The 27,896-nt window shown below is 39.1% G+C and overlaps 1 protein-coding gene across 1 annotated transcript in view; it reads right to left on the bottom strand.

The window, feature by feature from the left end:
- The window catches only part of Mdfic (MyoD family inhibitor domain containing), an 81,656-nt gene that overhangs the window by 16,077 nt on the left and 37,683 nt on the right, over nt 1-27,896 (bottom strand). Inside the window, exon 4 of the mRNA XM_038320867.2 lies at nt 12,822-13,100. Coding sequence (XP_038176795.1) covers nt 12,822-13,100 — 279 coding nt within the window. The remainder of the gene's footprint in view (nt 1-12,821; nt 13,101-27,896) is intronic.

Raw genomic sequence — 27,896 nt, 5'->3', positions numbered from 1 at the left:
GGAATGCTGTACTCCAAGGAACAAGTACTGAAAAGCAATGTGTTAGATGAGTTTGGGGCACACACCCTCTGCCGAGAGACTCTAAAAATCCTCTTCAGACTGAAGACCACATGAGTGTAGGGAGAGTGATTTTAAAGCCATCAAGATTTCTTCGGTAGTGCTACTCCCCGGAATAGTCAGAAAGTAAAAGTACAATATGGATTCCTGGTTCAGAAAGTAGGTATGCCAGGTAATGCCAGAGTCCCAAGGAAAGCTGGAGTTTCACTTTCGTGAACAGGGAACAGGAAGCATATAGGAGGACAGTGATAAACAGGTAGGTAGGTAGAGACGGGTATGACTAATAGGTAGGCCATAGATGGCACAATGATGACAGACGGATGACAGGCATATGGATGATGAACCATATTAGAGACATAGATAATGATGATCAATAAATGCCATATAAATAGTTGATAGATTTTTATATTCATAGATAATTGGGCTTCAAGATCCAAGCTTCACATTTATATGCTTAGGATTCAGTTCTTAATTTTATTTAAGTACATATGTGTGTCTCTGTACTAGTGTATTTGCAGGTATACAAAAATGCCCTCGGAGACTAGAAGAAGGTGTCTGATACCCTTGAGCTGGAGTTACAGATGGTTGAAGTTACCCAACATGGGTACTGGGATTTGAACTCCTGCCCTCTACAAGAACAAAGAGCAAAGACCATTCTCCTCCTCGTCCTCCTCCCCCTCCCCTCCTCCTCCTCATTCTTCAAGACAGATTTCTCAGTGTAACAGCCCTGGCTGTCCTAAAGCTCGCTTTGTAGAGCAGGCTGGCCTCAAACTCCCAGAGATCTGCCTGCCTCTGCTTCCTGAGTGTTAGGATTAAAGGTGTGCACCAGCGTGCCCAGCTAGGAAGTGTTCTTAATGACTGAACCACTCCTCCTGCCTTCAAATGTATTTCTAAAAACTTCTCTCTTTGTTTTGCTTTTTTAGGCAACATAGAAGAAGACGCACTTGATTAAAAAATAGATTGGGACTCCCCCTTTAGAGTGTGGCAAGCAGGCAGGCTGACCTTTGGTAAGTACCCGTGACTCAATGTCAGTCACCTGTGTGGCCAGCAGTAACATTGGCTTGCACTTTCCCCGGAACATCTCTTGCCGACTTGCAGACACCTGCCCCCAGGAGAATCTCCCTTGGCTACGGAAATGCTCTTGCTAAAACCGCCACTTTTTCTTATCGCTCCAAATGCAACTTCCACATCACTCACTGAGCATAATTATTAGAAAAAAATAAACTTCAACTTCTTGTGTCAAGTTTAAATGATGCTCTGCTATGGGGATATTATTCCCCGGGAGGTCCACTTGCTCTAGACTGATTTCCCCAGAGAAGCCACAGAAGAAACGTAGGCAGGCTTGATACGTCTCTGGAAAACTACATTAATTCAGTTTACTCTTTTCTTTCGTTTATCTTCACATTTCCCCAAACTCTTGATGTCTCAGTCTTCTAAGCAACAACTACGATTTGCTTGGCTGTTTTCCTTCTCCTTCCACCTCGGGAGCAGGGCTAACTTCCTCAAGCAAGCTGTTTTCTAATTATTCTGCCCTGCTCCTCTGATTGCCTCCCACATCCGCCTGATCAGCTGCAGCTGATCACCTTCTCAGTGTCCCTTCAGTGAACTCTACAAGAGGAAGGGACACCAATACCAACTCCCCCTGCTCTGCGCGGACCTGAGGCCACACTCACTACACATCAGTTGGAAATCACATGTGAAGATTGGCCTAACAGCCCTGAAATAAATGCGTCATCAGATTGTGGTTGACTCAAAGTTTTTCCTCTTGTACTTATCTATAGAGATTTAAATAATGATAGCTCAAAACATAGCATATAAAAGTCACATACTCAATTTCTCCCTTCTGCTTCTGCTATAGCCTGTCATTGCTGAGTATATGTTATTAACATATGGCTTGGAAATAAAAGCATTAAAATAAGACTTAGAAGTTTACTATGTACTATAGCTTTTGTTTGTTTGCTTGCTTTTGATTTTTAGACAGGGTTTCTCTCTAGTAGAATCCTGGCTGTCGTGGAGCTTGCTTTCTTGACCAGGCTGTTTTTGGAGATTCATCTGCCTCTACTTCCTGAGCACTGGAACTAAAGGCATGTGTCAGCACTGCCAGGCTACTGTAGATTTTTTTTAAGGTGACCATCTACATCTGCCACTTAGTATCATTTCAATTTACTGGGAGTCTCCGCAAAAGCTATTTGACAAGTCTTTTTCTGCAGTGTAAAAAAAAAAATAAGTTTATACAAATTTGAAATACATACATGTTATAAAACAAATTATTTCTATTACATGGAATGATTAGGACATTAAGGGGATAAGAGTAAGTATCTCTATATTGTTTCTTCTTTATTTTTTTTTTTTGATGTGCCATGGCTAAAAACTTAAATATGTGAAATAAGCACACAGAATACAAGAGATAATCAATGATGCCAAATCACTTATACCTATTAAAAGTTAAGGAAGAGTAAATGTGTTTCTTTGTAAGTATACTAGGAAGATCTCAGCATTCAGATGGCTACTGTAATTCCACAGTAATTATTATAAGTAGCATTCATGAGATCTACAACTGGAGTACAAAACGAAAACCCGAGCACATACATCTACAATCATTGAGAATACACACTGATTGTGCCTAAAAGGATGTTTCAAGAGAGATTTGAAGGAAGAGACTCAAAGCAATGGAGATAGTGGGCTGAATACAAGCAGAAACCTAGCCAAACACTGAAAAGCAACAGTCACAGAAATTACAGCAGTCCACATCCAACAAAATCAAAGTTGCTCTTACCCTAAGAACCAAGCTTTTTTCTATCTCCAGTATCACATATTAGAGGCAATGCCATTCTTCCTCTGACCAAAATGCTGGGAGTCATCCTTCATCCTCCCATTTCTTCTGCTGAAAGTGTGTTCTTCACCGAAGTGTATTCTACAATCAGTGTATATCCATAGCAACAACATCTCAAGGCCTCCAGCAATGGCACACTGATGCTAATCCATCACTCATCCTCTGAATCATGGCAAGAGCTCTTACAATGAGCACTTATTTGGCTGTTTTGTAACCTACTCTCAGCAAATAAGATAAGGTAATTTTTAAGAGCACTAAATCAGATCATGTCAGCACAATTTCCTCAATCCTGCAGCAGGGATTCTGTTTCAAAATTAAAACCTGCCACCCTGGTTCATTAAGTCCCATGATCAGTTCAGTTCTTAGAAATATTTGATTTTTAAATGAGATATCTTCTTAGATTTAATCTCTTTAGTTACCTCAAGAATATCACAAGCACTAATAAGATTTTATTACCTCTCTTTAAATCTTAGAAGAAAAAGAATAAATTTTATCAGATTCCCAAATTAATTCATTAAACCAAATATGATCAGTTACTGTGTAAGACACAATCACAATTAATCACAATTCATAATGATAGTTTAAATACGAATCTTTTCAAGTCTATGCTATGATACTAATTGAATGAAGAGTAGATCATACTAAAACACACCTTTGCTTTCGTTGTATAACAGTTTCTCAAAAATTAAAACACCCACACTTCAAGAAACATACTAAAACTCAGGAAATATACGGTAGCTTACGGAAGTCTCTGAAACTGACCACATTCACTAGGGCCCTCTTTCCCAAACATATATAAGTTGTAGGGATGGCTGCGAAACACTCTCAGACACGCTGAACTGCCTGGAAGTAGCTGGAAAGGCAAAGACCAAACTAAGTTGCCTGGAAAAGACACTTTAAGCTTTTGAGCTGCTTATGCGTTGTGGAATATGCTCTAGGCTTCCATCTTTTGTGAGCTGTCACCCATGCTTGGATGGGCTTTGTTGTTGCAGCTGGTTTTGGAGTATTTGTGCTCCAATAGGTAACCCTTCATACATATACCTATAAGTAACCTCAATAAAACTTATCGTTTCTCTCACTAAGTGGAACTTTGGTGGGATGCACACTTCAGATTGTCATTATTTCTTACCTGGGGTGAGTAATATTTGTTCACATCTCCCCAGGAATAGCATTTCACAACATCCTTAAACATATATTAAAATCAACATATTGTGTTCTTTTTGTCTGAATTACACAGTGGTTTCCTGACTCATCTTTCCTGCACACGCGCTCTAAAGCTGCAACCCTTTGTTCAGCACTTCAAGTCTTGCTTTATTGCTAACTATTCTTCGTGTAAAACCTGTGTTTTAATTCAACTCACGGACTTGTGAACATCAGTTACAAGCAGTTATCAAGTCCCATGGAGCTGTGGACCAAGACACAAAAGTCAGAAATGTGAGGCTCACGATGATGATTCTTTCAATGCCTTCCATTCAAATGGGATTGGTACTCGTACAATATTACAGGAATGGAGCCTTGAGAAGAGGGGTGTTTTAGTCAGCCAACCTTCCCACCATGTCATTCCATAGAAGTTACTCAGAAGTCTTCTAAGACTAACCAAGTAAGTTTACATCACATACAGAGGGCAGTGACTCATTAAATGCTTCTCTAGTTGCTCAATTCTCTTGCTTTGATAATGTTTGTGTATTCATTTGGTCTAGTGTGATGAACTCAAGACCTAAACGCCAAGGAAACAATGTGCTGGTTTGTGAAAAATGTATGCTAATTACCTTCTTGAATCGTCAACCTTTTTCTCTCTCATGGATTTTTTTCCGCTCAAATGTAAACATACTCAAATCTTTCCCATCTTGAAACAAAACAAAAAAAAAAAAATACAAACCTGAGAAAAATAGTTGACTGGTTCTGTACTTCAGCCTGGTCTATGTTTTTTATTTATTTCTATTTTTTAACAAGGGTTCTACTGATGATTTTCTTATACCATTGATCCACATCATTCTGGCTACTACAAGAAAATGGTTCTTAGAAGGGCATTAAATAATACCCAAGCTACTATATCCAATAGGATTATTTCTGAGCTAATCTTACTTTATTTGCCAACAAAACTTGGTACAACTGGGTATGGTCCCCTTCGTGATCTTAGATCCTTTTTTCCCTGTACTCCTGACAATAGGCTATCTACTTTCTTCGTCTTCTTGCCTTTCTTATTTCCTCCACCCAAGTGGTCATTCAATTCTCTCTGACTCTGAATCCTTCGAGTGTACCCTGTCAGTATGTCATTACTCAGTCATACTTTCCATCTGATTTTGTTTCTGGAGAAAAGTACGACATTGCTGTGTGTTTGTCTCCAATGGCTCCAACACTTACACTTCTATGGCAGAAAACTGGCCAGTCTCCAGGGACCTGAGACATTCTGATTCAGGCACCTGACCTTCACTTAGAAATCTCTACTTAGAGAACGAACTGAGCACAGGTTCAAATATCTGCTCCATGAGAACCAATATCGATAAGCATGCTTAGTTCTAAACTTTCTCCCAAGCCTCATGAATGTGTTTCCAAATGCGCTTTGGAACTTTCCACTTGAATTATTTCAGACTAACCAGATATAAGACCAGTCACAATCAGCTGCCAACTACATTTAGCTATTCCTCTTGATTTTGTAATTTCTAGTCATTTCCTCAATGACTGGAACTGGGAAAGTAATGGCAGTGCAGCTTGGAATGAGCAAGTGACTTCCGCTCATTTTCAATTTAGGACTATTCATGCACCAGGACTTCTCCATATATCTGGAATCCATGTGATGACCTCCAGGGCTTCTTTTGTCTAGACACGGCATGACTTGGGTTTGAGAGCGAATCCTCTACACTTGCCTACTGTGCCTATAGCATACATATTGTTCTCAAAGCAAAAAGTAACACACACACACACACACACACACACACACACACACAGTTCCTAACACTGTACTAAAGATTATACTAAAAAGCACAGTGTGCAAATAGGGCCATAGGTTTCCTCAGCTTTTTCCATTTCGTTTGACTCTGAATGCTCTCTGTTCCCAAGCACCCCACCCGTAAAGCTTCCTGGCTGATCTATCTGTATCTTCATTGTTTGATTTCCTCCCCACCCATCTCCTGAGTAGATGCTGTGCTTATTTAAATGGTAGATCAGTTGCCTGAGACAAACTGAGTACAAAACCAAAAGCCAGAAATTCCGATGATGGCGTTCACATACAGCTGGCAGCTTTTAATGTAACTCCAGATAGCCTGCAAAGATGAGGATTCTTATAACGAAGGGTGGGTGGAGGAACTCTGAGAATTGAGGCATGTTTTCAGTATCTTTATGTTGGCATGGGTGTGTGTGTGTGTGTGTGTGTGTGTGTGTGTGTGTGGTATGCTTTAGAGTTTCAGTACTTTGTGAAATCATTTCTATTTTTCCTATTTTGGCCTTTACAGAAATACTTCTTGTAAAGCTTTCGATAATTGTTATAATTTCTCAAACATTTAAATATTTCAAGTAAATTAAAAAAAACGATGACTTGCCTTGTATCACACATGTATACACACACACACACACACACACACACACACACACACACACACACACACATACACACACAGAGAGAGTACCTGTTATTCTACTTAGTGTACTGAATGAGCAGTGAAACTGGTTAAACTTCTAGTCTCTAAAGCACTGGTCAATACTGCCCCAGAATGCACCATCTAAACCAGTACCCTGTGTGTTATTCTGACATGCACAGAAACAACCAAGCAAAACATCATCCAGGCAAATTGAGGAATGCCCTGACATATCTTTCCAAGTCGTTGATCATCTGTCTCTGGACGCTCTGACTGTAGCACTGTCTGGAGATCATAAAACCCCATTATTATCCATCTACACTGAGACACTGGTCTGCTACACCTACAATTGTAGGAGATGCCTTTTGTATGGGAGAAAAATAGTGGTGGTTTTAAAGTGTTATAAAACTTAGTGAGGAACTTCATCTCAATTTTGACACTTTATTCCGGGTTTTCAATTTTGGAATGTGTAAGTTGTGCAAAACTATTTGGACTAAACTAAAATGATACTAATAATAGTAATAACTGATGAGGTTGGCAGGAATTTCCTGGAGGACTTGCTGTTGGCAAGAGGATGCTCAACCCTCTAGTATATTATGAAAAGCTGTCACAATATAAATGCCCAGAGAAATGCATACAAAAGAAGGATGAGGGGGAGTCTAAGAAGGAGCAAAAATAAGATCATAGAGTCAGCATCTCCAAGAAGAGTGTAAAGAAGGGCAGAAGCCAAAACCACAGAGACTGGGCTTCAATCCACCCACACGTCCAGATACCTCCACTGGAGCCTGTTAGCTTCTGAAAGGCGACAAGTCTCAAACCACTCATTATTTGACTTACAGCAGCGGGTCATCACTAGAGCACAGGAGGCTGTAAGAGAATCACAGTGAAGACCACTGCACATACTGCAGGTATGAAGGTGTCCAGACCTATGCAAGAGCAACCAAGGAAGTTCTAAAACACAGCCTAAAAGAACAGAGCCTATGCAATGATGTCCTTCAGCAAATCACACAGAGTGGGGATACATCTTCAAATCAGACATCTTGGCAGCCTGGGCAGTGACCCTTTCTTGTTCACTTCAGCATCATCTTTGCTACATCAACTTATTCACAAGATTAAACTATTTATGCAACATGAACATAGTATTAATTGATAAAATTTCTTGTACCCTTGGATCCTTCTATTTGACAGCGAGTTTTAATTCTTAGCTTCATACAGTATAAAATCACCCGAGAAGAGAGTCTTAAGGAGGAAATGTTCAGATCAGATTGGCCAATAGGGACATTTGTTAGAGACACTCTTATTACCTAAGTAGATGTGGGAAAACCAACCCAAATGGGCAATGATGTTCCCTCGGCCTGTGTTCTCATATAGTTGTAGAGAAGTGGTCTGAGCAGTAAGGATGTGTGCATGCGTGTGGCACATTCATTTCTCTTTGGCACTGACTGTTGATGTCATGTGACTATTTTTTAAGGTTCCACTTGCTTTGACTTTCTTACTATGATGAACTATAATAGAAACTGTGAGCTAAAATAAATTTCTCCCCAGAAATTGCCTTTTTGTCGGGGTATTTTATCACATCAACAGAAAGAGAAACTAGGACAGTCTACCTTCAACTCTCTAAATGAATTCTACCTTTTCTTTCAAGACCCTACCCAGCACCTTAGCCAGGAAGCATACCTTCCTACCGCCCACCCCCATGCACCTTAGAAATGATTATTGCCAAGCAGGCAAAGTTCACTAGGAACTGAGAGCAACCCTATGGCGTAGGGATGTATAACATCCCCGTTTTCCAGGTAAGATACCACAACGTGAACAGGCTGATAACTCACCCCCAGACGCATCATGGCCAGGGGTAAACTGATAATCTGTATTCTAAACATCAGGCTAGGCCACCTCTATATGATTGACAGGGAGATCCCCTAGTTACTGCTTTACACTGTCTTTCCAAGCAGCGATGTTCAATGAGATGCTGAAATTCATGGTGCACCTCTTACAAATACTGACTCTAAAGGATCAAGTGTGAAGCACAAATACATTATCAAACATCAGTGAAAAGAAAAGAAAAAAAACCTCTTTAACAATATTGTTGTTGAAACCAATATTTTACAAAAAAAATATAGCTATAAAGAGTACACCTAAAACATATTAGCATGTACCATCCCCATGATAAGAAGAGTGTCTTCAAGACTAATGAAAACCCTTGGCAATTTGAATATTAGATGATACTAAATTACACTATAATTATTTCAAAGGTCAAGAATCTTACACATTTTGTCTTAAAACTCTCCACCTGGGTGATGCAATCAGAAAATTTAAGTATGTATGAAAATATTTAATTATACAAAACAGGAAGAAATCTACTAATTTAATAACCTTTAAAATGTGCTATCTTCCCACATAAGTATTTTTCCCCTGTGCTGCAAAACGAACATTTTAGAAGAATATGTGAACTATGTTAGTTTCAAGGAAGAATGAGACACCGTGGTTTGAAATAAATCAACACATCATGTATGAATACGTGGGAAACTGTAAGACTACAGGGTACCATTGATAATACGACAGAGAAATACCCAAAATTTTTAGGAATCCAGTCTCTTAGAGGGAAAAAACCAACATAGAGAACAAGTGTAAGAGCTGCTCCTGAAATCTCCAGAGGAAAGGATTTAAGCAGCAAAATGCACACCGAGATGAAAGTCCATGCCTCCACCACAGCTGGATTGCCATCCACACTGAAGGGATATTGTAAATTAGCCTTAGCTCAGATTAATTAATTATTTCATTAGTTAGCGTGATTCTTCACCCCCACCCCTAGTTTTTTGAGATAGGGTTTCTCTGCGTAGCTTTGGAGTCTGTCCTGGAACTAGCTCTTGTAGACCAGGCTGACCTCAAACTCACAGAGATCTGTCTGCATCTGCCTCCCGTGGGCTGGGATTAAAGACGTGTGCCACCACTGCCCGGAGTTAGCTTGATTCTTTGAGGTAGTATCTCACTATGAGGAGAAAAATGGCCTTCAATTATGTCAGGAGTCCAGAGAGGTCAGAAGAGGGCACTGGATTCTCTGGAACTGGAGCTATAGACAGCTGTAAGCCAATATATGGATCTGTGAATTGAACCCAGGTCCTCTGGAACAGCAGCCAATGCTCTTCACTACTGAACCTCATTTCTGGCCCCCTGATTAGATCATTTTAAAAGCAGATTTGTCTTCAAGATTTTAATTTCCTTTTTACAGCTAAGTTTCCTCACACTTAGGACAGTTCTTTCCTCTCTTCATGAGATATGGAGAAAGCTGTGGCATTCCCAGAGGCCAGAGCCACAGTAAAATGGTTTTCCTCTGCTAGAATGGCCCCTGGCTGCAGGGACGTATGTTACATGCTGGAACAGGGGCTCTTGCAGTGGCTTTTTGTTTTGTGTGAATAAACATGGATGGGATTTGTTTTTGTAAAGCAATTGTAATAGGGCATTTTGATGAATAGACTTAGAAAACTGCTTCTGTTTCTTTTATTGAGGATCTTTGTTTTTTTGATTCTGGCAGACAGGGTTTTACTACCATGTAGCCCTGGCTTGTCCAAAATTGACTCTGTGGATCCAGTTAATGTCAGACTTGTGATGTTTGCCTACATTATTTTGTTTCTGTTTCATATTTTCTTAAGCCTTCATCATGTATAATTATTCTGCATGCAACAAACTAATAAAAAAGTACCAGATAATATTACATGAAAACTTCAAAAACAGCTACCCTCTTGGACACTGTACTCCCTTTTTGGTTGTGGTTTTTATACTGAATATTGAATACAAATAACACTGACATTTTGAGAGACATATTTCTGGCTCAAATGACAAAAGTAATACTCAGTTAATTCACAGCGTTTCATTATGATGATGACGGGCCTCTGCTGACCAAATGTGGGAACCAGTTTTAGAGTTGGGAGGCATTGTGTGTCTTAAGGTGAGGACTGGACTTCAGCATGGCTGAGCGTGTAGAGCGCCGCAACAGGGCTGACTGCCAACAGAAGACATTCCAGTAGCCTCTTTAAGCTGTGTTGTCTCATCTGGGCAATAAGTGCCCCCTCTGTACCAGAAACTGTCTACCTGCTTTGTTCTTGGGAGCTGCTATTCTTCTCAGCCACACTACTGTCCTGTGAATTGCATGCAATTATCAAAACATAAATGAGGAAACCGGTATTGGGGGTCTCAGAGAAGCCACTACAGTCAACGGGGTCAAGGTAAAATTCAACGTCCAAAGTAGATGCTCTGTGTTCCTGGCTTGACCACTGTATGCTATTTGCCTGTTGAAAGTTCTTAGAGGTCAAATGAGGTGCATGTCTGTAATCCTGAGGTAAATGTGAAAGACAAAAACCTTAAACAAGAGCCACATTCATGGAGATAGTTAACTTTGAGAATATATGAAGTAGAACAGTGAAATTTTAGTCTAGATTCAAAATAAAAATCACAAAGTATGCAATTTTCTAAATTCTAGAAAATAAAAGTGAAGACATAGCCAGAACTCAACAACCTCTTTGGATGCTTGTCTTTGTGTTTCATACTCTTCATGCCTCTAACTTGGTTTTAAATTCTATTTTGTAAGAATTGTAGTCTATAGGAGACTCCTGCATCCAATATTTGGAGTCAATCCTAAATAGAGATCGGAGGGCAGAAAAGAATATGAGGACAAAACAAAGAAACAGAGGAGAAAAAGACAGGAGAGGAGGAATGTGTTTCATCCATACCCTGCTTTCTTTTCTCCTCCATGTTACTACCAAAGCTGCAATTCTTGCATTCCAAAGAAATCCAAACACAATTAAAAACAATTGAAAAACCCCATAAGCTATTTCAAGTTAGACTTATATGTCAGTGGTATCACTTTTTAATATTAAAATAAGTAAAATGGAAAACAAGAGCCGAAGAACATAACAAGTAAATTCATATGTATAAAACAAGTAGATTTCAATTGCATTCAATTATTTCAGCCAATCACCTCGAAGGGAAGATCCTCTAAAGAAAATTGCATTGCTTTCCCAACTCCTTGGAGAGCCAGTTTAGTTAACAGCCTACCTACACTTCAGAGATGACCACGCAGCTTACATGTCAAACTCATTTTCAAATGTCAATCATGTCCTTTTCGATCTAATTAGTTTGGAAAGTAGTGTCACTGACCTGGAACTATGCAGACCATTTATTATCATATCATTTGATCAACCTAACACTTTGCCTCAGTTGAGTTTAAAACACCTGTAGCCAAAATGTAATATCCTTTTCCTACTCATTACTGGGAACTCTCAATACAATTCCCTATTTACAGCTCAACTTATCACTGTGAGTATTCATGGCTAGCTTTATGGGGACCTTCCACAGAATCCTCTTTAAGATTTCAGGTCAATTAAAACAGAAAGGTAAGGAAAATATACACGAATAGTGACTATATACATATATATGCATACAAACATATCTCATTAGTACCAAATATATACAGTAGATTCTGGACTTCAGATAGATAATTGCAGATGGGGAAGGGAGGAAGAACAGAAAGCCATGCACATGGGAGTAAGTCGCAAGTTTGACTACACAGATTGGGTTTTTTGCTTCCTCTAATATGACACAACAGACCATATTGAGAGATGCTGCAGGCTGTCATCAAGTGAGTTTGTATTAGAGAAAAAGTGCCCTGGTCCATAGTTTACCTGACTTTAACTCACCTAAGGCCCAATGAGATAGCACTGTAAAAGAAATCATAACCAGCTGCCCAGAAGTCAGAGAGCATTGGCAAGTGTATCAGAGAAGAGCAAAAGGCCTGGGCGGGGCTAGAGTGGGCGTGTGCTACGTGCTGGCAGCAAGGGAGTCGGAAGACAGCAAGCACGCAGACACTCCTCGCCTGGTCCGTTTTCCAGCAGGACCGGGGAAATTACACGATCTTTTCCCTATTTCAGCTTTGCATATTAAGAATGAATTTGCAAGACAAAAATGCAAGCAGGTAATCTTATCTCCACTGCACAGCATCACACACTGCAACACGGAGGGAAAGAATACCGGCACTCTGATATGCCCCAAAATGGTATATTCATATTTTTAACTGTGGCATTTTAAAAAAAAAAGTGCACCTGCTATATTTAAAGTAATGACTAGTCACTCTAGGATGGTAATCTAAAAGCAGAAGGCTGGCTGCCGGGTCTTCCTTTTTTATCCTGGACTTTTATTGGAAAAAGTTAAGTGGATTTTACCAAAATTTATGTTTGTCTGATGGAAGGGCAAGAATGTTACTCATGTTTTCCAGATCAATTTACTGCTTCTGAATAATTTTACATGAGATTTAAAAAGAAAGAAAGAAAGAAAAAATGCACATCTAATGTATCCCTACTTACCTTCTGGGGAGGAGGCGGACTTTTGGGAAAAGAGAGCGTTGACTTTGCTCTTCTTACTGCTATCATTGTTTACAGACAAGCTGGACTGGATTTTCCTATGCATTTTCTGAGCAACGGGAGCTGAAATTTTGTGATGATCTGTGGGTGCATGTTTGGCTCCGTGATGAATTCCATTTCCATTGCTCAGACTCGTGGGGCCCCCATTCTTTATCTTGCCTGTTTCCTCCTTGCTGGACTCTTGTGTTGTTGTCTGCAGTCGAGGCAGGCGCTGAGGTTGGGCTGAATTAAAAAAAAAAGTTCATCTAGTTAAGCAAGAAGTTAAGAAGCTATTATTTTACAATAATGAAAAGATATATTCAAAAATACAAATTCAAAAATAGACTGGAGGTCTAACCAATGATAATAAACAGAAGAGGCAGGAGGGTTATAGAGGAGAGGAAGAAAGAAACGGTGAATCATGAAGAAGAGGAATGTTCTAGAAAGAAGGAAGAAAAGAATGAAAGGAGGGAGGAAGAAGGAAGAAGAAGAAAATAAGGGAAAAAAGGAAGGTCTAGAAAGTAAAGTAACAGTATGTTCAACAAATATCACTATACAAAGATATAATATAAGAGGATTTAAAAAAAAAACTCTGTTTTAAAAATAGGTAATTGAACACTGGCTCAGGGAAGGCTGCTCTTGCTTGTTGGTCTCCTAACTACATATACACCAGCATGGTCTCAATACTAAACTCACAATTCCATTCTGAAATGAAAGGAACGATGAATTCAGACGTTCAAATTCGGACAATAGTCAAACATAGTTTTCTTCCAGGCAATTCTAAATCTGGGTGAAAATCTTTTCTGTGTTTTTTTCCCTTAGCTTCATTTTAAAGAAAAAACTAATTCAATCTGATATGGTACCGCTGCCAAAAGCACATGGAAGCACTTCAGAAGAACTCCTATTTGAGACTGGACCAAGCAAAGGAGACCACCTTCATTCCTCTCCTTCAACACTACACAAGACGTCCCAACAAAAGAAATGAGTTAGAAAAAGAATGAACATCAGAGTTCTAGAAAGGGGAACACAAGCTTGTGGCATCGTGCCCTCTTAGGAATGAATGAAAAGTTAAAAATTAAGAAAGACGTATTTAAGATAAACTGTACAAAATAAATAGTATTCCGTATGCAATGCTAATAGTAGGCAATTAACAAGTGAACAAGAGAAGAATTAGCTTCTCATCATAGGGAGAAAAATGGAATTCCAAACCCACCCCTTAAAAACACGAGTAAAGATCCAGCGCAAGAGCAGTAAGAATGGGTCAATGTAGTTCCAGGGATCAAGAAAATGACAAAACACTATCGAAAAGAGCGGAGATGTCCAAAGAGTGGGCAAAAGGATGTTCATTCTACGAGTTTGGAAATTTGGTCCTATTTTAGTTAGTGTAGTTCCCACTAACATTTCTTTTTGTTTGTTTGTGGTTTTTTTTTGTACTTAAGAAGTTGATCCCAAAATAAGGAAGTGGAATAAATATTACCAAAGACATTTTAGGGAAGAAAAGTGAGGGTTGATGGAACTTTAATTAGATGTGAAATTATGTTACCAAATTCCAGCAGCTCTTGCACTGTGGCATTCGGCCATACACAGACACGTAACCAGTGGAACAGAAGACTTCCAGGTATGTAGACTTATGCACACATATAACATGTCTATGACATACAAATAAATTCCAGACCATCCACATGTCTACGTATGAAAAGAAACTCTTTAGTTTACTAAAGTGGAAAGGGGAACTATTTTAGTGGCTTGGTGCTCAGGAGGCTAATGAATTTAATTCCCTGGACACCGCATCATTGAACAACTGGGTGAGCAATGACAATTTGTGTTGATCGGCACTACAGAGCAGCTCCATGTGACCCCAGGACCACTATTACAGCCCAGCATCTTAAACAGAAGGTCCGTTTCTTAGGAACATGCAATCACTTGATTTAGAGAATCCTATGCTCCTGCTTCCCAGAGCGTCCAGAATGACATCCTAATGACTGCCATTGAGCCCTCAGCTGGGTAGGCATATACATTTCGAAGATGCCAAAGAAGACAGCTCAACCTAATTTACTGATCTTCCCAGAGCACTTTCTAGAAATCTCTCCAAAGAAATGGAACGTTTGAGCTACTTCTCTAAAACGAAAAATTTCAAGCAATCTCAGAGCTTGGTTAAGTTGAAATGTCACTGACCAATGCTGGGCCAATCAATCTTCACCAGACAGTCAAAAATATCTTCTCATACTCTAGTCTGAGATAACCCGAGAATTACTACGCAATTGTTAAACTGTCTCAATAAATAAAAAAAAAAGCAAGTGGTAAAAGATGGTTGTGTCCTGCCTCCAAATTCAAACAATGATAAATTTGACCTTTTTTTTTCTTTCTACTAACAGACAGACTGCAAATTATGGGTTACAGCTGGAGCGTTAGTTTAATGCATACTTAACAATTTATCTGCGCTTCACTCTTCAAACCGTATCTATTTCTAGGGGCAGATAAATGATAGAACTTTTATTTTTTGTTTCACCGTCACCTAATTATTTTTCTGAGTCTTTGAATTATACTTAAGTAACCAAATATTACCTCTTCACTTCAGGTTTTATTGTTTTTGCAAATACTAAAACCTTTTTTTTTTTTTTAGCTGAATGATTCTGCCGTCTGTGTGCAGCCCATCAAATCAAAACTGAATATGCTTTATCTCAGTCACCTTAACGGATAGGAAAAGTAGCTTCCCTGATCATTTTTCAAGGGTATGAGTTTAATCTTATGGCCAAGTTGCCATTAGAACTAAACAGGAAACATGATTTTATTTTCCAATGAAGAATGAAACTGCCTACCTGATTAAACCACAACAACTTAGCCTAAAATAGATTTCTTCTTATTGTGCGCAACTCACGGAGAGCTCTACACCAGCATGCTAATATGGGGGTGACACAAGGCTTCTTAAAACACAGGCGACGCCTGGGGACCCTCGCTCCCGCTTTAATGATGCACTGTTCTCATTCAGCTGTCTTGCTTTTTTTTTTTCAAATCTTTACATATGTGACAGCTCTCAAAAGTAGACCATAGACCATCTGGCATTTTCCGAGGTGTAACTGGTGCAAGTTCAGCTCTATTGGGAGTGCGCTGCTATCTTCTGCCTGTGTTATAAAGGGACAATAGAATGTAGAACTTAGGGCTTGTTTTGAATTATTCATTTTTTTTGCCTGTATATTCAAGAAATTTTTACAAACTCTGCATTTTGTACGACATAATCACATGCGTTAAAGGTACAAAGAAACTTTTTGACACCTCTTTTCTACAGAAGGCTGGCGTTTTGTTTGATATGTGAACATTCAGCATCTCTTATATCACTCCAAACAGGACGGGTGCCGCTACAAAAGACCCCATTTTAAATTTACTCTCTATGAGCAAAAAATGTATTCTTGATATTCAGGAGTGAATGCAATACTTGTCAAAATTTCAAACACCAAGTACTAGAGCATCTCCAGACCTGGATAGCGTCGGTCACCTGATCACCATATGTGTAGAGATTTTTTTTTCTACACCACAGCTCACACAATGCTGCATGATTGTAATTTTAATATCCATAATGAATAGTTACAAAAGTCTTAAGAAATACTGCTCTTTCTAGGTTCAAATGTTTTCAATCAGGGAGGAATAGGTCTAGCAGTTTTCATTGGGAATAATAAACATGGGAATAAATGAGTCAATAGCATGAACTTCTTCTGATAATTAAAAAAAACCTAGGTGATATTGTAACTAGTAATAAGCATACATGAAGCTGCAGTTGCTGGAGCAGCAACAGAAAGCCATGTTTTACTCCAGCATATAATCTATTAGTGGGAGCAGATAATCTATCTTCATTGCTGATGTCCACACAACTCATATTCAATAAAACTGCGAGGGTTCTCAGCTACTTAGCTAATTTAAATGTTTCTATACACATTTAAAAAATCACACTAAATCCCATTGCTTTTCTCAAAGATAATTACAAGGTTCTTACTGGGCATGCAGTACCACATGGTCACTATAGGACACACACACACACACACTCACGGAGTAATGATAGCCATATGGTATATGAAATACTGTATATAAATATATAAACAGCTTAGCATAGTAAATGTTATTAAAAGACACCTCTCATCCTACCCCTCTATATGCAATAGTGTCATTAAATGGGAGATAAGATGTTTTATAACATGATTCATAATTATTAATGTATACTGCTTTTTATTGCCATATAATGTGAATTTAGTTAAAAATCACTTAGAATCAAGATGAAAGTCCTCTCTTTTTCATGAGCCAGTGTGAAGACTTTCTCCATGTGCAAAGTCTGGGTGCCCATGCCTATAAATCCTGCCCAGCTGGAGCCTCCTGGTACACTCTACAATGCTTTTCGTTTTCATCCTCCCAGGGCTTTTGGAAATGCCTTATTTATCTGTGGAGTTTCTGGAGTCTTTTGGTCACATATCCTATTTTCTCTCTGCACTGCCTCTAAGATATACATTTAGCATATTAAATTATATTTTGGAATTCTTATGCTTTTTTTGGAACATTCATGATTTGTGATCCCGATCAGACACTGTGGCTCCCTAGCTGTAAGTTCACATTCTTACGCATCGTATTTTCTTAGAAAAAAATTAATTCAATTGTAATTATTGTGAAATAAATCATCAGATTTCAATAGGAAGTATTACTATTCAAAATAAAAAAAGACAAAAATTGTTTGGAAAGGCAACTGGTTTTTTGATATTGCCAAATTTCATAAAGAATTATTAGAATATAATTAAACATATTTAATGTCCAGAGAAGGAGACTGGTAGCTTCCTGAAAACCCATTTCTGGGTTGTCCCAGGTAGCTATTTACTCCTGTGTTCCAACCTTCTCTTGCAGGTAGATTCAGCCATTCATCCATGTTCTTGGAGACACACTTGTTTCTACACACTCTTTCCAGGCTTGGCCATGAGGGATTGGGTGTGTCTGCTCTATAATGTGGCAGGCAGCCACCGAGCTTCGACCACAGTAAAGAGCATACTTCGGAAATCTGAAGGAACCAAACACTAGGATCCTCATGAAAGCAGAGAAGACTGACTCCCTGTCTCATCATGCCCATGTTGGTCCCGTGCCTTAACCTCACCTACATAGATTCCCTATACTTTAAAAGTTTTCTGTTTGCCTTCATCTTTAAATACTGTGATAGTGCTAATAATTACTTATTTTCCAAACAGTCATTGAAAAACATGTATCAAGTAAATATGAAAAAAATGATCTTGTATTTTCTAGAAAATATGTAATAAAAATAAATTCAAAATAAGATTTTTAAGGAATATAACACATATTTTCACTTAAGATGTATATGTGTATGTGTGTCTGTATTGCTTATATATATATATATATATATCACTTAAGTCATTAAAGAACAAACTTTCATATCTACTGTTTGATTTTTTATATTTTTATTTTTATTTTTTTTGGTTTTTCGAGACAGGGTTTCTCTGCAGCTTTTAGAGCCTGTCCTGGAGCTAGCTCTTGTAGACCAGGCTGGTCTCAAACTCACAGAGATCCGCCTGCCTCTGCCTCCCGAGTGCTGGGATTAAAGGCGTGCGCCACCACCGCCCGGCTCTACTGTTTGATTTTTAACTTAAATGAATGACATATTATTGTGCCTCACAATCTCTAGCTAACTTCTATGAGTAAAGAGTTTTCCATTTGTGACTCTGAAAAGTTTAAGTTATAAGGTTTGGTTATTGAATGACAACTACAGGATTTATGTTTGTGTTTAAGATATTATTCTTCCTGGAAAACTTTATAGCAGTATGGTATTTGCTGTGGGATCCCTTTTGCTCCCTGACCCAATAGATACCTCTACCACTGAGTCAACTGATAAAATTGACGACCACCTATAATTATTATAATATATTACTAATAAATATGTTATGAATATACCTAAGAAAATAAATGCATATGCACCTATACACTATTTGGAGAAAAGAAATTACACAAATACTGCTTTACATTATCAAAACAATACCTCAATAAAACAATTGCCATAAATGTATGAGTTTTCGAAAAACTATTTTTAAATATATTGCATAAAATGGCAGACAGATTTATGAGGAGCAATGTATTCATTTCTTAAAGGAAACACCCCTGTGTTTTCAATAATGGGCACATTTGTAATCAATATATCCGTGATGTTCCTAAGACGTAAGACACATTTCTTTCATGTTTTATAAAGAATCAATTAACAGACAAGTAGACATGCAAAAAGCCCTACTGTTACCTTCATTCTGTATCACCAGACAGAAGCTTTGCTAGCAAATCTTCAAACAGTAAGGCGGTAACTATGGGAAGACTGCTGCTTAGTACTTTGACCACAATTAAAAGTGAAGCTTTTCTCCCCTTTTGTTCATCTTTCTCCACAAAGGATTCAGAAAAATGGCTTTTAAATTATTATTTGAAGGTTTTAAAAAAACAAAAACAAGCAAGCAAACAAACAAAGAAACATGGTTGTTGAAAGGCACCCTATGGTCTGTACAACAGGACAGGATGTATTTAAATATATTCTTCTTAAGTTAATGCTTTGAAACCACATCACTGAACCAAACTTTTTGTCTCCTACAAACATGTGATGCATGCTACAGTGAAATTCAAGTGAACAATGAATGACATTTAGTAGGCAATCATGGAACATAAGCCCAAATGACTAAAACCTCAGAATTCACCTAGAGGCTGTCCAAACTAACGAAAATATCCAGGACCACAAAGCAACCTTCAGGAAGCCTGGAGAAATCTAGGCTTCACCCTAATAGACCCACAAAGACTCAGACAGATGCCGAACTGATCTGGCTTATAGACCCTAGACCCAAGCTCTGTCTCTGGGTCATTTAGCCTTCTTGGTGTCTTACAGACTTTTAGATAAGGAGTGAACATGTATCAAAATGCTTTAAACCAAGAATCTGATCCAGAGTAAAAAATGCCTGAGGAGGAAGATTGACTTTTGACACATAAATCTGGCTAAGTAGAGGTAAACCTGGGAGAAGGGATATCAGTCATCCTTGTTAAAACTAAGCAGTCAGGAATAAATATTAATGAAGGGTAAGTTACACACGTTTCCATCAGTTTTTGGGAGGCAAAGCTTGTGTTGTTTATGGCTGGAGTGTTATGGCATGCTGTATGTAGCAGGTTTTTCAGTAATAAGGAATATAATGGATACGGACATCCTGGACACTGGGCCTTCTATAGTTAAAACACTAAAAGGATCTTGTGATGTGGACATCTACTAGAAAAGGCAGGCAACTTTACAAAAAAAATGATTTTCTTGTTGGCAAAACAACCATTGCTAGTAATATATAAATAAATTAGTCACTATATAAATCTAAAGCTGTGCACCCCTTTATATAGACAAATATCAAACAGCCACTGACGCTGAGGCCTTGGTGGAGTAGATGCCTCCGGAGACCTTTTTGCCATCCCTAAATACAGGATGACAGGAAACTGATGGCCTGGATAGCCAGTGATCTAGACCCGCTGGGGTTCAGAGAAGCATGCGCGCTAGCTAAGTCACAGTAGGCAAATCCATTGTTACTCTCTCAATTTAGTGATCTAATTACAATGCTATGAAGAGCAACAGTGGAATCCGTGATGGAGGAGGGTCATCTGTCTATGTGTTACTTTTATTGGTTAATAAAGAAACTGTCTTGGCCCTTTAATAGGACAGAAAATCAGGTAGGCGGAGTAGACAGAACAGAATTGTGGGAGAAAGAAAGCAGAGTCAGGCAGACGCCTCAGTCAGTCGCCATGCCTCTCTCTCCGAGATGGATGCAAGTTAAGATCTCTCCTGGTAAGCCACCACCTCCTGATACTACACAGATTACTAAATATGGGTTAAAGCAAGATGTGAGAATTAGCCAATAAGAGGCTGAAACTAATGGGCCAGACAATGTTTAAAAGAATACAGTTTCCGTGTAATTATTTCGGGTAAAGGTAGCTGGGAGCCGAGCTGCAGCCACAGCTCCATCTACAAATCCGGAAATGTCAGGCCATTGCAAATACCTCCCTGAGCCCTGCCTAGGAGTTCTATAGAGATGATAATTCTCCAAGTGGAGACAGATTGAGGTATAGGGGCAGGGACTACCTGCAGCAAGCCTCACTACCACCACAGGTAAGGCTGGTGACAGGAAGCTTTTAAATGGTGACTAAATGAGATCAGAGGAGGGCAGATCTCAAAACATGCCATCAAATGAGGTCCTCCACAAGGAAAAGAGAAGAAAGAGGAGAGACGGAGGCAGAGAAAAGAAATTGGACTGCTACCAAAAATAAAAAATAAAATAAATCTCTTGGGACTTTCCCACTGAATCTAAATATTTGTTAGAACTGAAGAAGCACTGCTAAGTCTCTTCTATTAGAATCTTCTCTGAAATGGCTTTCACAGATACCAAAAAAGGAAATCTTAACAGAGTCTTCCAGTAAACACACTACACACAGAGCACAGGCCAAAGTCAGGGAAGAAACTATGGGCAGATGCTGTACATGGAATACTCATACCATCCTCCCTACCGTGCATTCCTTGACCCACCCTGCATCCCCTTCACTGTGTCTTCATCCACAGACAGGATGAAAACAAGTTATATCAAGTTTAATCTAGGGCGTCTTCCAATTTCCGAGGAGGGTTGCACATCACCCAGAGGGGCTGAAAAAGAGAATGTGCTAGATCTAGATGTATCATTTCCATGACTGACTCCTCATGAGGAAGGATGAAGTGCATAGGTGTTCGTGAGAAAGGGCAATTGGATCTCATCAAGTAAACACAATGTGGAATTGCATGAACAGGAGAAAAACAATCTGCTGTATAACTGTACACTACGAGCTAAGGTCACCGTAGCAGACATTTATGCTTGTCGATTCAACATCATCACTGTTGTCCCGGTGACAATATAGATAGTAATGAGAATGGAACTAGATTCACTGACAGCAACTTCTGCAGCCACGAAGTGTTTTTAGTTACAGGCATTTGTACACAGAACTTGACAATCCTGGGTCTTTGCTGACTTGCATTGACAGCAGAGCGTTCCTAGAGGACAAGATCCTGTATTCCTCGGATTCCATCAACCTTATCAGCACATGCATGCTGACAAAGAGCCTTGTGTGATGCTCAGCACCCAGTGGACACCCAGTGGAAATTAACTGATGATGATGAATTATCCTAGCTTTTAAGCTGTCACTTGATCCCCGAATATAATAACCTTCCCGAATAAATCAAGCAACAGTTTGGTATTCAGTACCATTATAAACTTCATCCTTCACCTTCCCGAGCCTAGGGAATTGCTGTAAAAGCATAATATAAGGATGGTAGAACTGTAGCAAGAATTCAAGAAATTCTCTCTGTTATAACAAGGGAATTAAAGATTCCGTTACAGATATCATAAAATGTGTGGAGAAATGCATCAAGAAATGTTCACGAAATAACCTTTCCAAAGAGGAGCACAAAAAAGTCACTGCCAAATTATCTATCTAAAAGATCCTTCCCATAAGAAAAGCAAACTCAACTTAGTGTGCAAGTAAGGCCGGTATTTCCTTAAGCACAGGGCAATGGACGTACAAATGAAGTCCTAGCTAGAGGATGTGAGGTCAGGTCGAAGAACCTGAGATGCTAATTAAGCAATTCAATATTTAAGAAGGAAAACCCATTTCTTAATAGCTTATGTGACATAAACCAAAAGAATAACAAATCCAAAAAGAATCACCAACTTTAACCAAGTTCCTAATCTCCAAGTTCATTGGTGAGTGGTGGCAATGGCAAGAACTTCTACAAATCCCCTTAAAATGTGGCCTGAGACTAGGGATCCTCTGTGCTTTAGCTCTTGTTATAAATGATGCATCTGCCCAGATAATTTAAAAATTCAAGACTGAGAGCAAAGTTACAGAATTGACTCAAAGTTTAATCAGGTCTTAACGATCATGTTTGACTCCTACAGGGACCCTGGCAACATCCCTTCCTAAAGGAACTACTGATAACTTTCTATACTATGGAACTGCTGACGATATTCAAGGTAATGATGCAGAGAAGTTTGTCCAGGTTGCAGAAGTCCATTCTCATATGCACAACTGAGCAAATATATTTATATAGGGTATTCTAGCAGATGCACAATGGGGGAAATAATTATGAAAATACATAAGGAAACACAACAGTGCTTTCTCATTCTTATCCCCCAGGTTACAGTCTTAGTTCCTCTATTATAGGGCTGCTTTAACTTTTTGGATCCTGATTTAGATTACGGTATCCATCAAATTGCAGTATGGCTTGACAGAATAAAATACTACTTAACACATAAGCATCAACAAGTGGCTACATAGAAAGGGACAAAACCATTAATCATGCTTGAAGAGTCACAGATTGGGACCATTTACATAAATGGTTCCTCTCCTAATTTCTCCATTAAAATATACTAAATCTGTCAAGGTCACTTTGGCTGCAAAATGGCTGAAATAAGTCATTGTAAAATATTTGTGATGTACTAGTCTAGGGACAAGGGACCTTACAGGGAACAGATTTACAAAGAACTCATTCACTGTAGAGCTTATGGATATTTATGATGTCGAGTAACAATAAATTCAGAGGGCATCTCTACTAGTGTTAATTTCACATCTTAATGTGAAAAGAGGAAAGGATTCAACTGCAGGAAAAATAGCTATCAAAATGACGTCACAGTTTTCCCATCTGCCAGATATCGGGGTGGACAACGCGTGGTGCCCTCTCGCTATCTGCGAGGTTTCAGTGGTCACTTCGTCTACATTTCTACTGCCCCATGCCCAAGGACATACTAGCTTTGCTTTCACAGAAAGCTGAGTTTGCTTTCGTTATGGGAAGAAAGAAAAAAAAAAAAAAAAACCAGAAACACTTTCAGATGTACAATTTGGCACACTCTCCCGAGAGACAGCATCCTCTGCAAGCGTGTGTATAAACACACTTCAGAAGCACGCTGTGGAGACACATGTTATTTTATTTGCATGTAATATGTTTCAGTCACAGTGTTCTTGAAAAGGAAAAACAAAGACAAATCTGAGATGCAATGTCAGAAAACAAGGATAAAATAGTAGAAAAAAATGAAACGGTAAAGGAAAACGTGACAGAATGAGAGATGAAAGAGGATGAGAGAGGAAAACAGCAATATGGAAGCGGGGTGAGGGATGAGGCAGCAGTCTGAAAGGCAGCACAATGGCACAAACAGCCTTCACTGAGGCTCTGAACCACTTGCCCCTGGAGCTGAGTCTTGCACACAATACCTGTGCCTAACAATCCTCCTTCTGCCTTGGCAGCAACAGCTTAAAGCGTTGTTGGTTCTTACCTAAGTTATCACGGCCTCCTAAGCAGAGCTCTCTAACTCTGGCCCCCTTTCACATCACTAACGAATCAGAACAAACCCAAAAGCTGTTTGCCTTATTGTCTCGGTGAAAAATTCTAGGTTTATTGATCGTTAGGGTAAAATCAGCACTTTTCAAACACCCCACCATTTTCCTGGCCCCCAGCAGTGTGAAACTGATCCTGCTTCTCACACGGTCCAGCTCTGCTGGCTTTGGATGCTCCACTGCATCTTACTTCAAACCTACGTCCCATTTCATCTGCCTTCTGTCCTTGTAAATGCTCCCTCTGAGGTATAAGTGACTTCCTCCTCTTGAAATTAGGAGAAAACCTTATTGCAAAGTCTGCCATTTCCACCAACATGCTGCATTCCTCCACAGCAAGCACCATGCCATTCATGAATTCGCGGTGTCACTCAGCAAGCCTCTGTTTAGAGTGATATGCATGTGTCCTGTGCCTACCAAGTGGGGCAGAATATCCAGCACCTAGAACAATGGACGCTAGACAAAAATCACACAAATGTCAAGGTAGAAAAATTGCATTCTTCCACTGCTCCCCAATTTGAATTCTTTAAACAAAGCCCTAACATATAAGTATATAGTGCTCTCATGAGAAGAACTGCCTTTCCCTATGCTCCCAAACAGAATCTGCCTTCTTCTTCCATTCCTTGGTGAAGATTAGAACGTAGCTGAATCCTCTGAATCCCCAACCACCATGTAATTCATTAGGCCTATCACTATTTCTTATTCAAATGAATTAGGGAAAAAAAACTGTCAAAATTATGTATTACCATGAACTTCATATTAATTCCACATTGGAATAATATTACTATGTAGTCCAACAGTGGAAAAGAAATCAAAAATAATTAAACATAATAAAAAAATACTGAAACAAAAGACTTTAGCACTTCAGATAAACAGCTGATAGAAATGGCTGTTTACAGAGAACTGGGATTTGAGGAATTGTTTCTTCATTTTGTTTTCGATGCTATGCATTCTTTCACCAAGTGCTGACCGGATATATTTTAAGTATCAGACACAATGCAAAGGCTAGTTAAACAGTGGTAAGAAACAAACAAAAGTCATGCACAACTGAAAATTGTGGTAGCTGTTGCAAAGTAACAAATGCTACTGGAAGTAGTTTTCTCCCAGTATCAAGAAGAAAAGCTTCACTTCGGAAAGGCACAAAGGGCATCTCAACAAACAGCTGAGCAGAGAAGGTCTCACAAGGAGGAGAAAGAGAAATTGGGCCTGACCAGAGCTGCCAAAGCCTTGAGGCACGAGAGACCTCAGGGCTTTCGCTGACCTGAGACGAAGCCAGCATGGCTAGGGAATCACACACTGCCCTTTGGACAGTCTATTTATTATATAATTAAAACTATAAACATTAATGAATATACTGGAACAAGAAACACAGGATATGCCTCCAAAATTGTTCCTGGCAATACTTTTTTCTGGATATGGTGCTTCTTTACCATAAGTCCATTACTACAATAAATTATTCATTTACAAGACCACTCTCAACTTCCACTGACCAGAAGCTGGCATAAATACTTTGATTTGATTCAAGACGCTCCCAACGAAAGGGCTCTTAGGAAGTTACCGAACACAGTCGGCCACTAAATACAAATGTAACATGAAGCCACAACTCGGATTATTAGGAAACATTTACAGAAATCTTAGACTTTAATTACCTTCCAAGAACAAAAGACATATAACGATGCCTCTGAAATGGACTAACCAATTTATGCCTCATTTCGGTGAAATGTGAGCTGGGTTTTCAGTGGTGAAAAGGTTTAAGAGAATTAAACTCTTTTCCCAGATTTAGGAGTGAGATTATTACTCTGGTTTGTTTTATCTGGTATTTTTCTAAACCAGCTGCCTTTATCAGTTAATGGGCATAAACCTCTGGTAATTGTTCCCAAACTTAGTCCAACTCCCGAGAGTTCAACAACATGTTTACCTCACGTTATCCCTTCTCCGGGAACTGTCTCCTCTCTTCCAGCATGGACTGTGCTCCAGAAGAACAAACAGAAGACATGCCCATAGATGGTTAGAGTGCTGACCATGAGCACTTTCTCAAAAAGTTGAACTCCCAGAAAACACACAGCAATTTGACAGTGAACTAAATAAGTTTGTCTGCGTGGGGCTTTATGAATTTCCTATTAGTGTCTAGTAATTGTTTCCTATTAATACAGCTTTTATAAATCCCATATGTCGATTTCAAATTGCAAGTAGTTAGTACATGTCCTTATCCATAAACAAAACTCACTATCAAGAATTACATTCCAGGAATCCTTGGGCAATTCTTTACCTTATTCAAGCTCAATCTGTCAATTGGGATTAAACATATCAATTCCTCATGGCATCAAACTGATCTATAACATTCCAAAAGCATTGGTCTAAAGAGCATTGTTAAGAAGTAGGAACATAATATGCATATGCCTTACTATCCAGAAGCTAGTAAAAAGGAATATAGAGTGTACTTAGTTCTCTTGGGACTTAGGATTTTGAAAGCTATTTCAAATAATATCCATCTTGTGGGAGAGTTGTCTCAGCACTTAAAATACCTCTGCTTTGCCATGAACCAGGCTTCAGTTCCCAGCACACGTGTGGCAGCCTCCAACAGCCTGGGACTCCAATCCTAGGGGATCAATGGACCTCCTCGGACACCAGGCAGGATGTGGCACACACATAAGTGGAAGCAATACACTCATACACATAAAACAATAAAATAAATAAACCTAAAAACAAAGAATATCTATCAATGATATTGTATGGATTTTCCTAGAAAAATGAGTGCAAAAGGATGTAAAGAGTAACATCTTCTCTAGAAAAAGTCTTTGGGAACTAATCAAGCTGCAGGAATAATGGAAGCTATTGCGTGCTTTCCTAAACGCTTACAACAACAGATATTAACTGAAACAGTGCCAGTGCCCCTGTTTGTTCTCAAGGCCACTACAGTGACAATAGCCATCAGCAGTCGGGAAGATTACATCTCTGCGTTTTTATTGTTGTTGCTCTGCCAAATGGAAAAGCACTGAACAAATGGGAATATGAAAATAAACATTTTCTGTATCTGGTTTTCACCAATCTGTGAGAGTAATTGGTTAAAGGGGGGTTAGAAGTCTATATGTACATATGTGTCAGAGATGAGAAGGAAGAGGTTCCTCCTCTCTCTTTCTCCTCTCCCCCCAGGGTCTCACTGTCTGGCCTGCCTGCCTGAATATCCTGATCTGTTACAGACAGAGAGAGACCAGGCTGCCCTGAAACTTACAGAGCTTCACCTGGCCTTGTCTCCCAAGGGCTAGAATTAAAGGCTAGCGCCACCATACTCAGCTACGTAGTTTGTTTTTCATTTGTTTGTTTGATTTGGGTTGGTTTTTTAAGACAGAATTTTTATGTGTCATCCTGGCTTTCCTGGAACTCGCTCTGTAGACCAGGACGCCCTGAAACTCACAGAGATCTACCTGCCTCTGCCTCCTGGGTGCTAGGATTAAAGGAATGAGCCACCACCACCTGGCTAAGCTTTTTATTTTTATTTTTAAATTCATGTGATAATATGAAATAATAACCCACATTAAATGGCAATGCATAATAAAGTGCTGCTTGTGTTGCTCTCCCACACTTTTTCCATCTGATAAAAGCAGGTCATGATTTCAAACTCAGCATTAACCTTCAGTAGACTCT

The sequence above is a fragment of the Arvicola amphibius genome, chromosome 2 (genome assembly GCF_903992535.2).
Source record: "Arvicola amphibius chromosome 2, mArvAmp1.2, whole genome shotgun sequence".
NCBI lineage: Eukaryota > Metazoa > Chordata > Mammalia > Rodentia > Cricetidae > Arvicola > Arvicola amphibius.
Note: the sequence above shows the minus strand (reverse complement) of the source record. Positions and strands in the feature narration are given on the sequence as shown.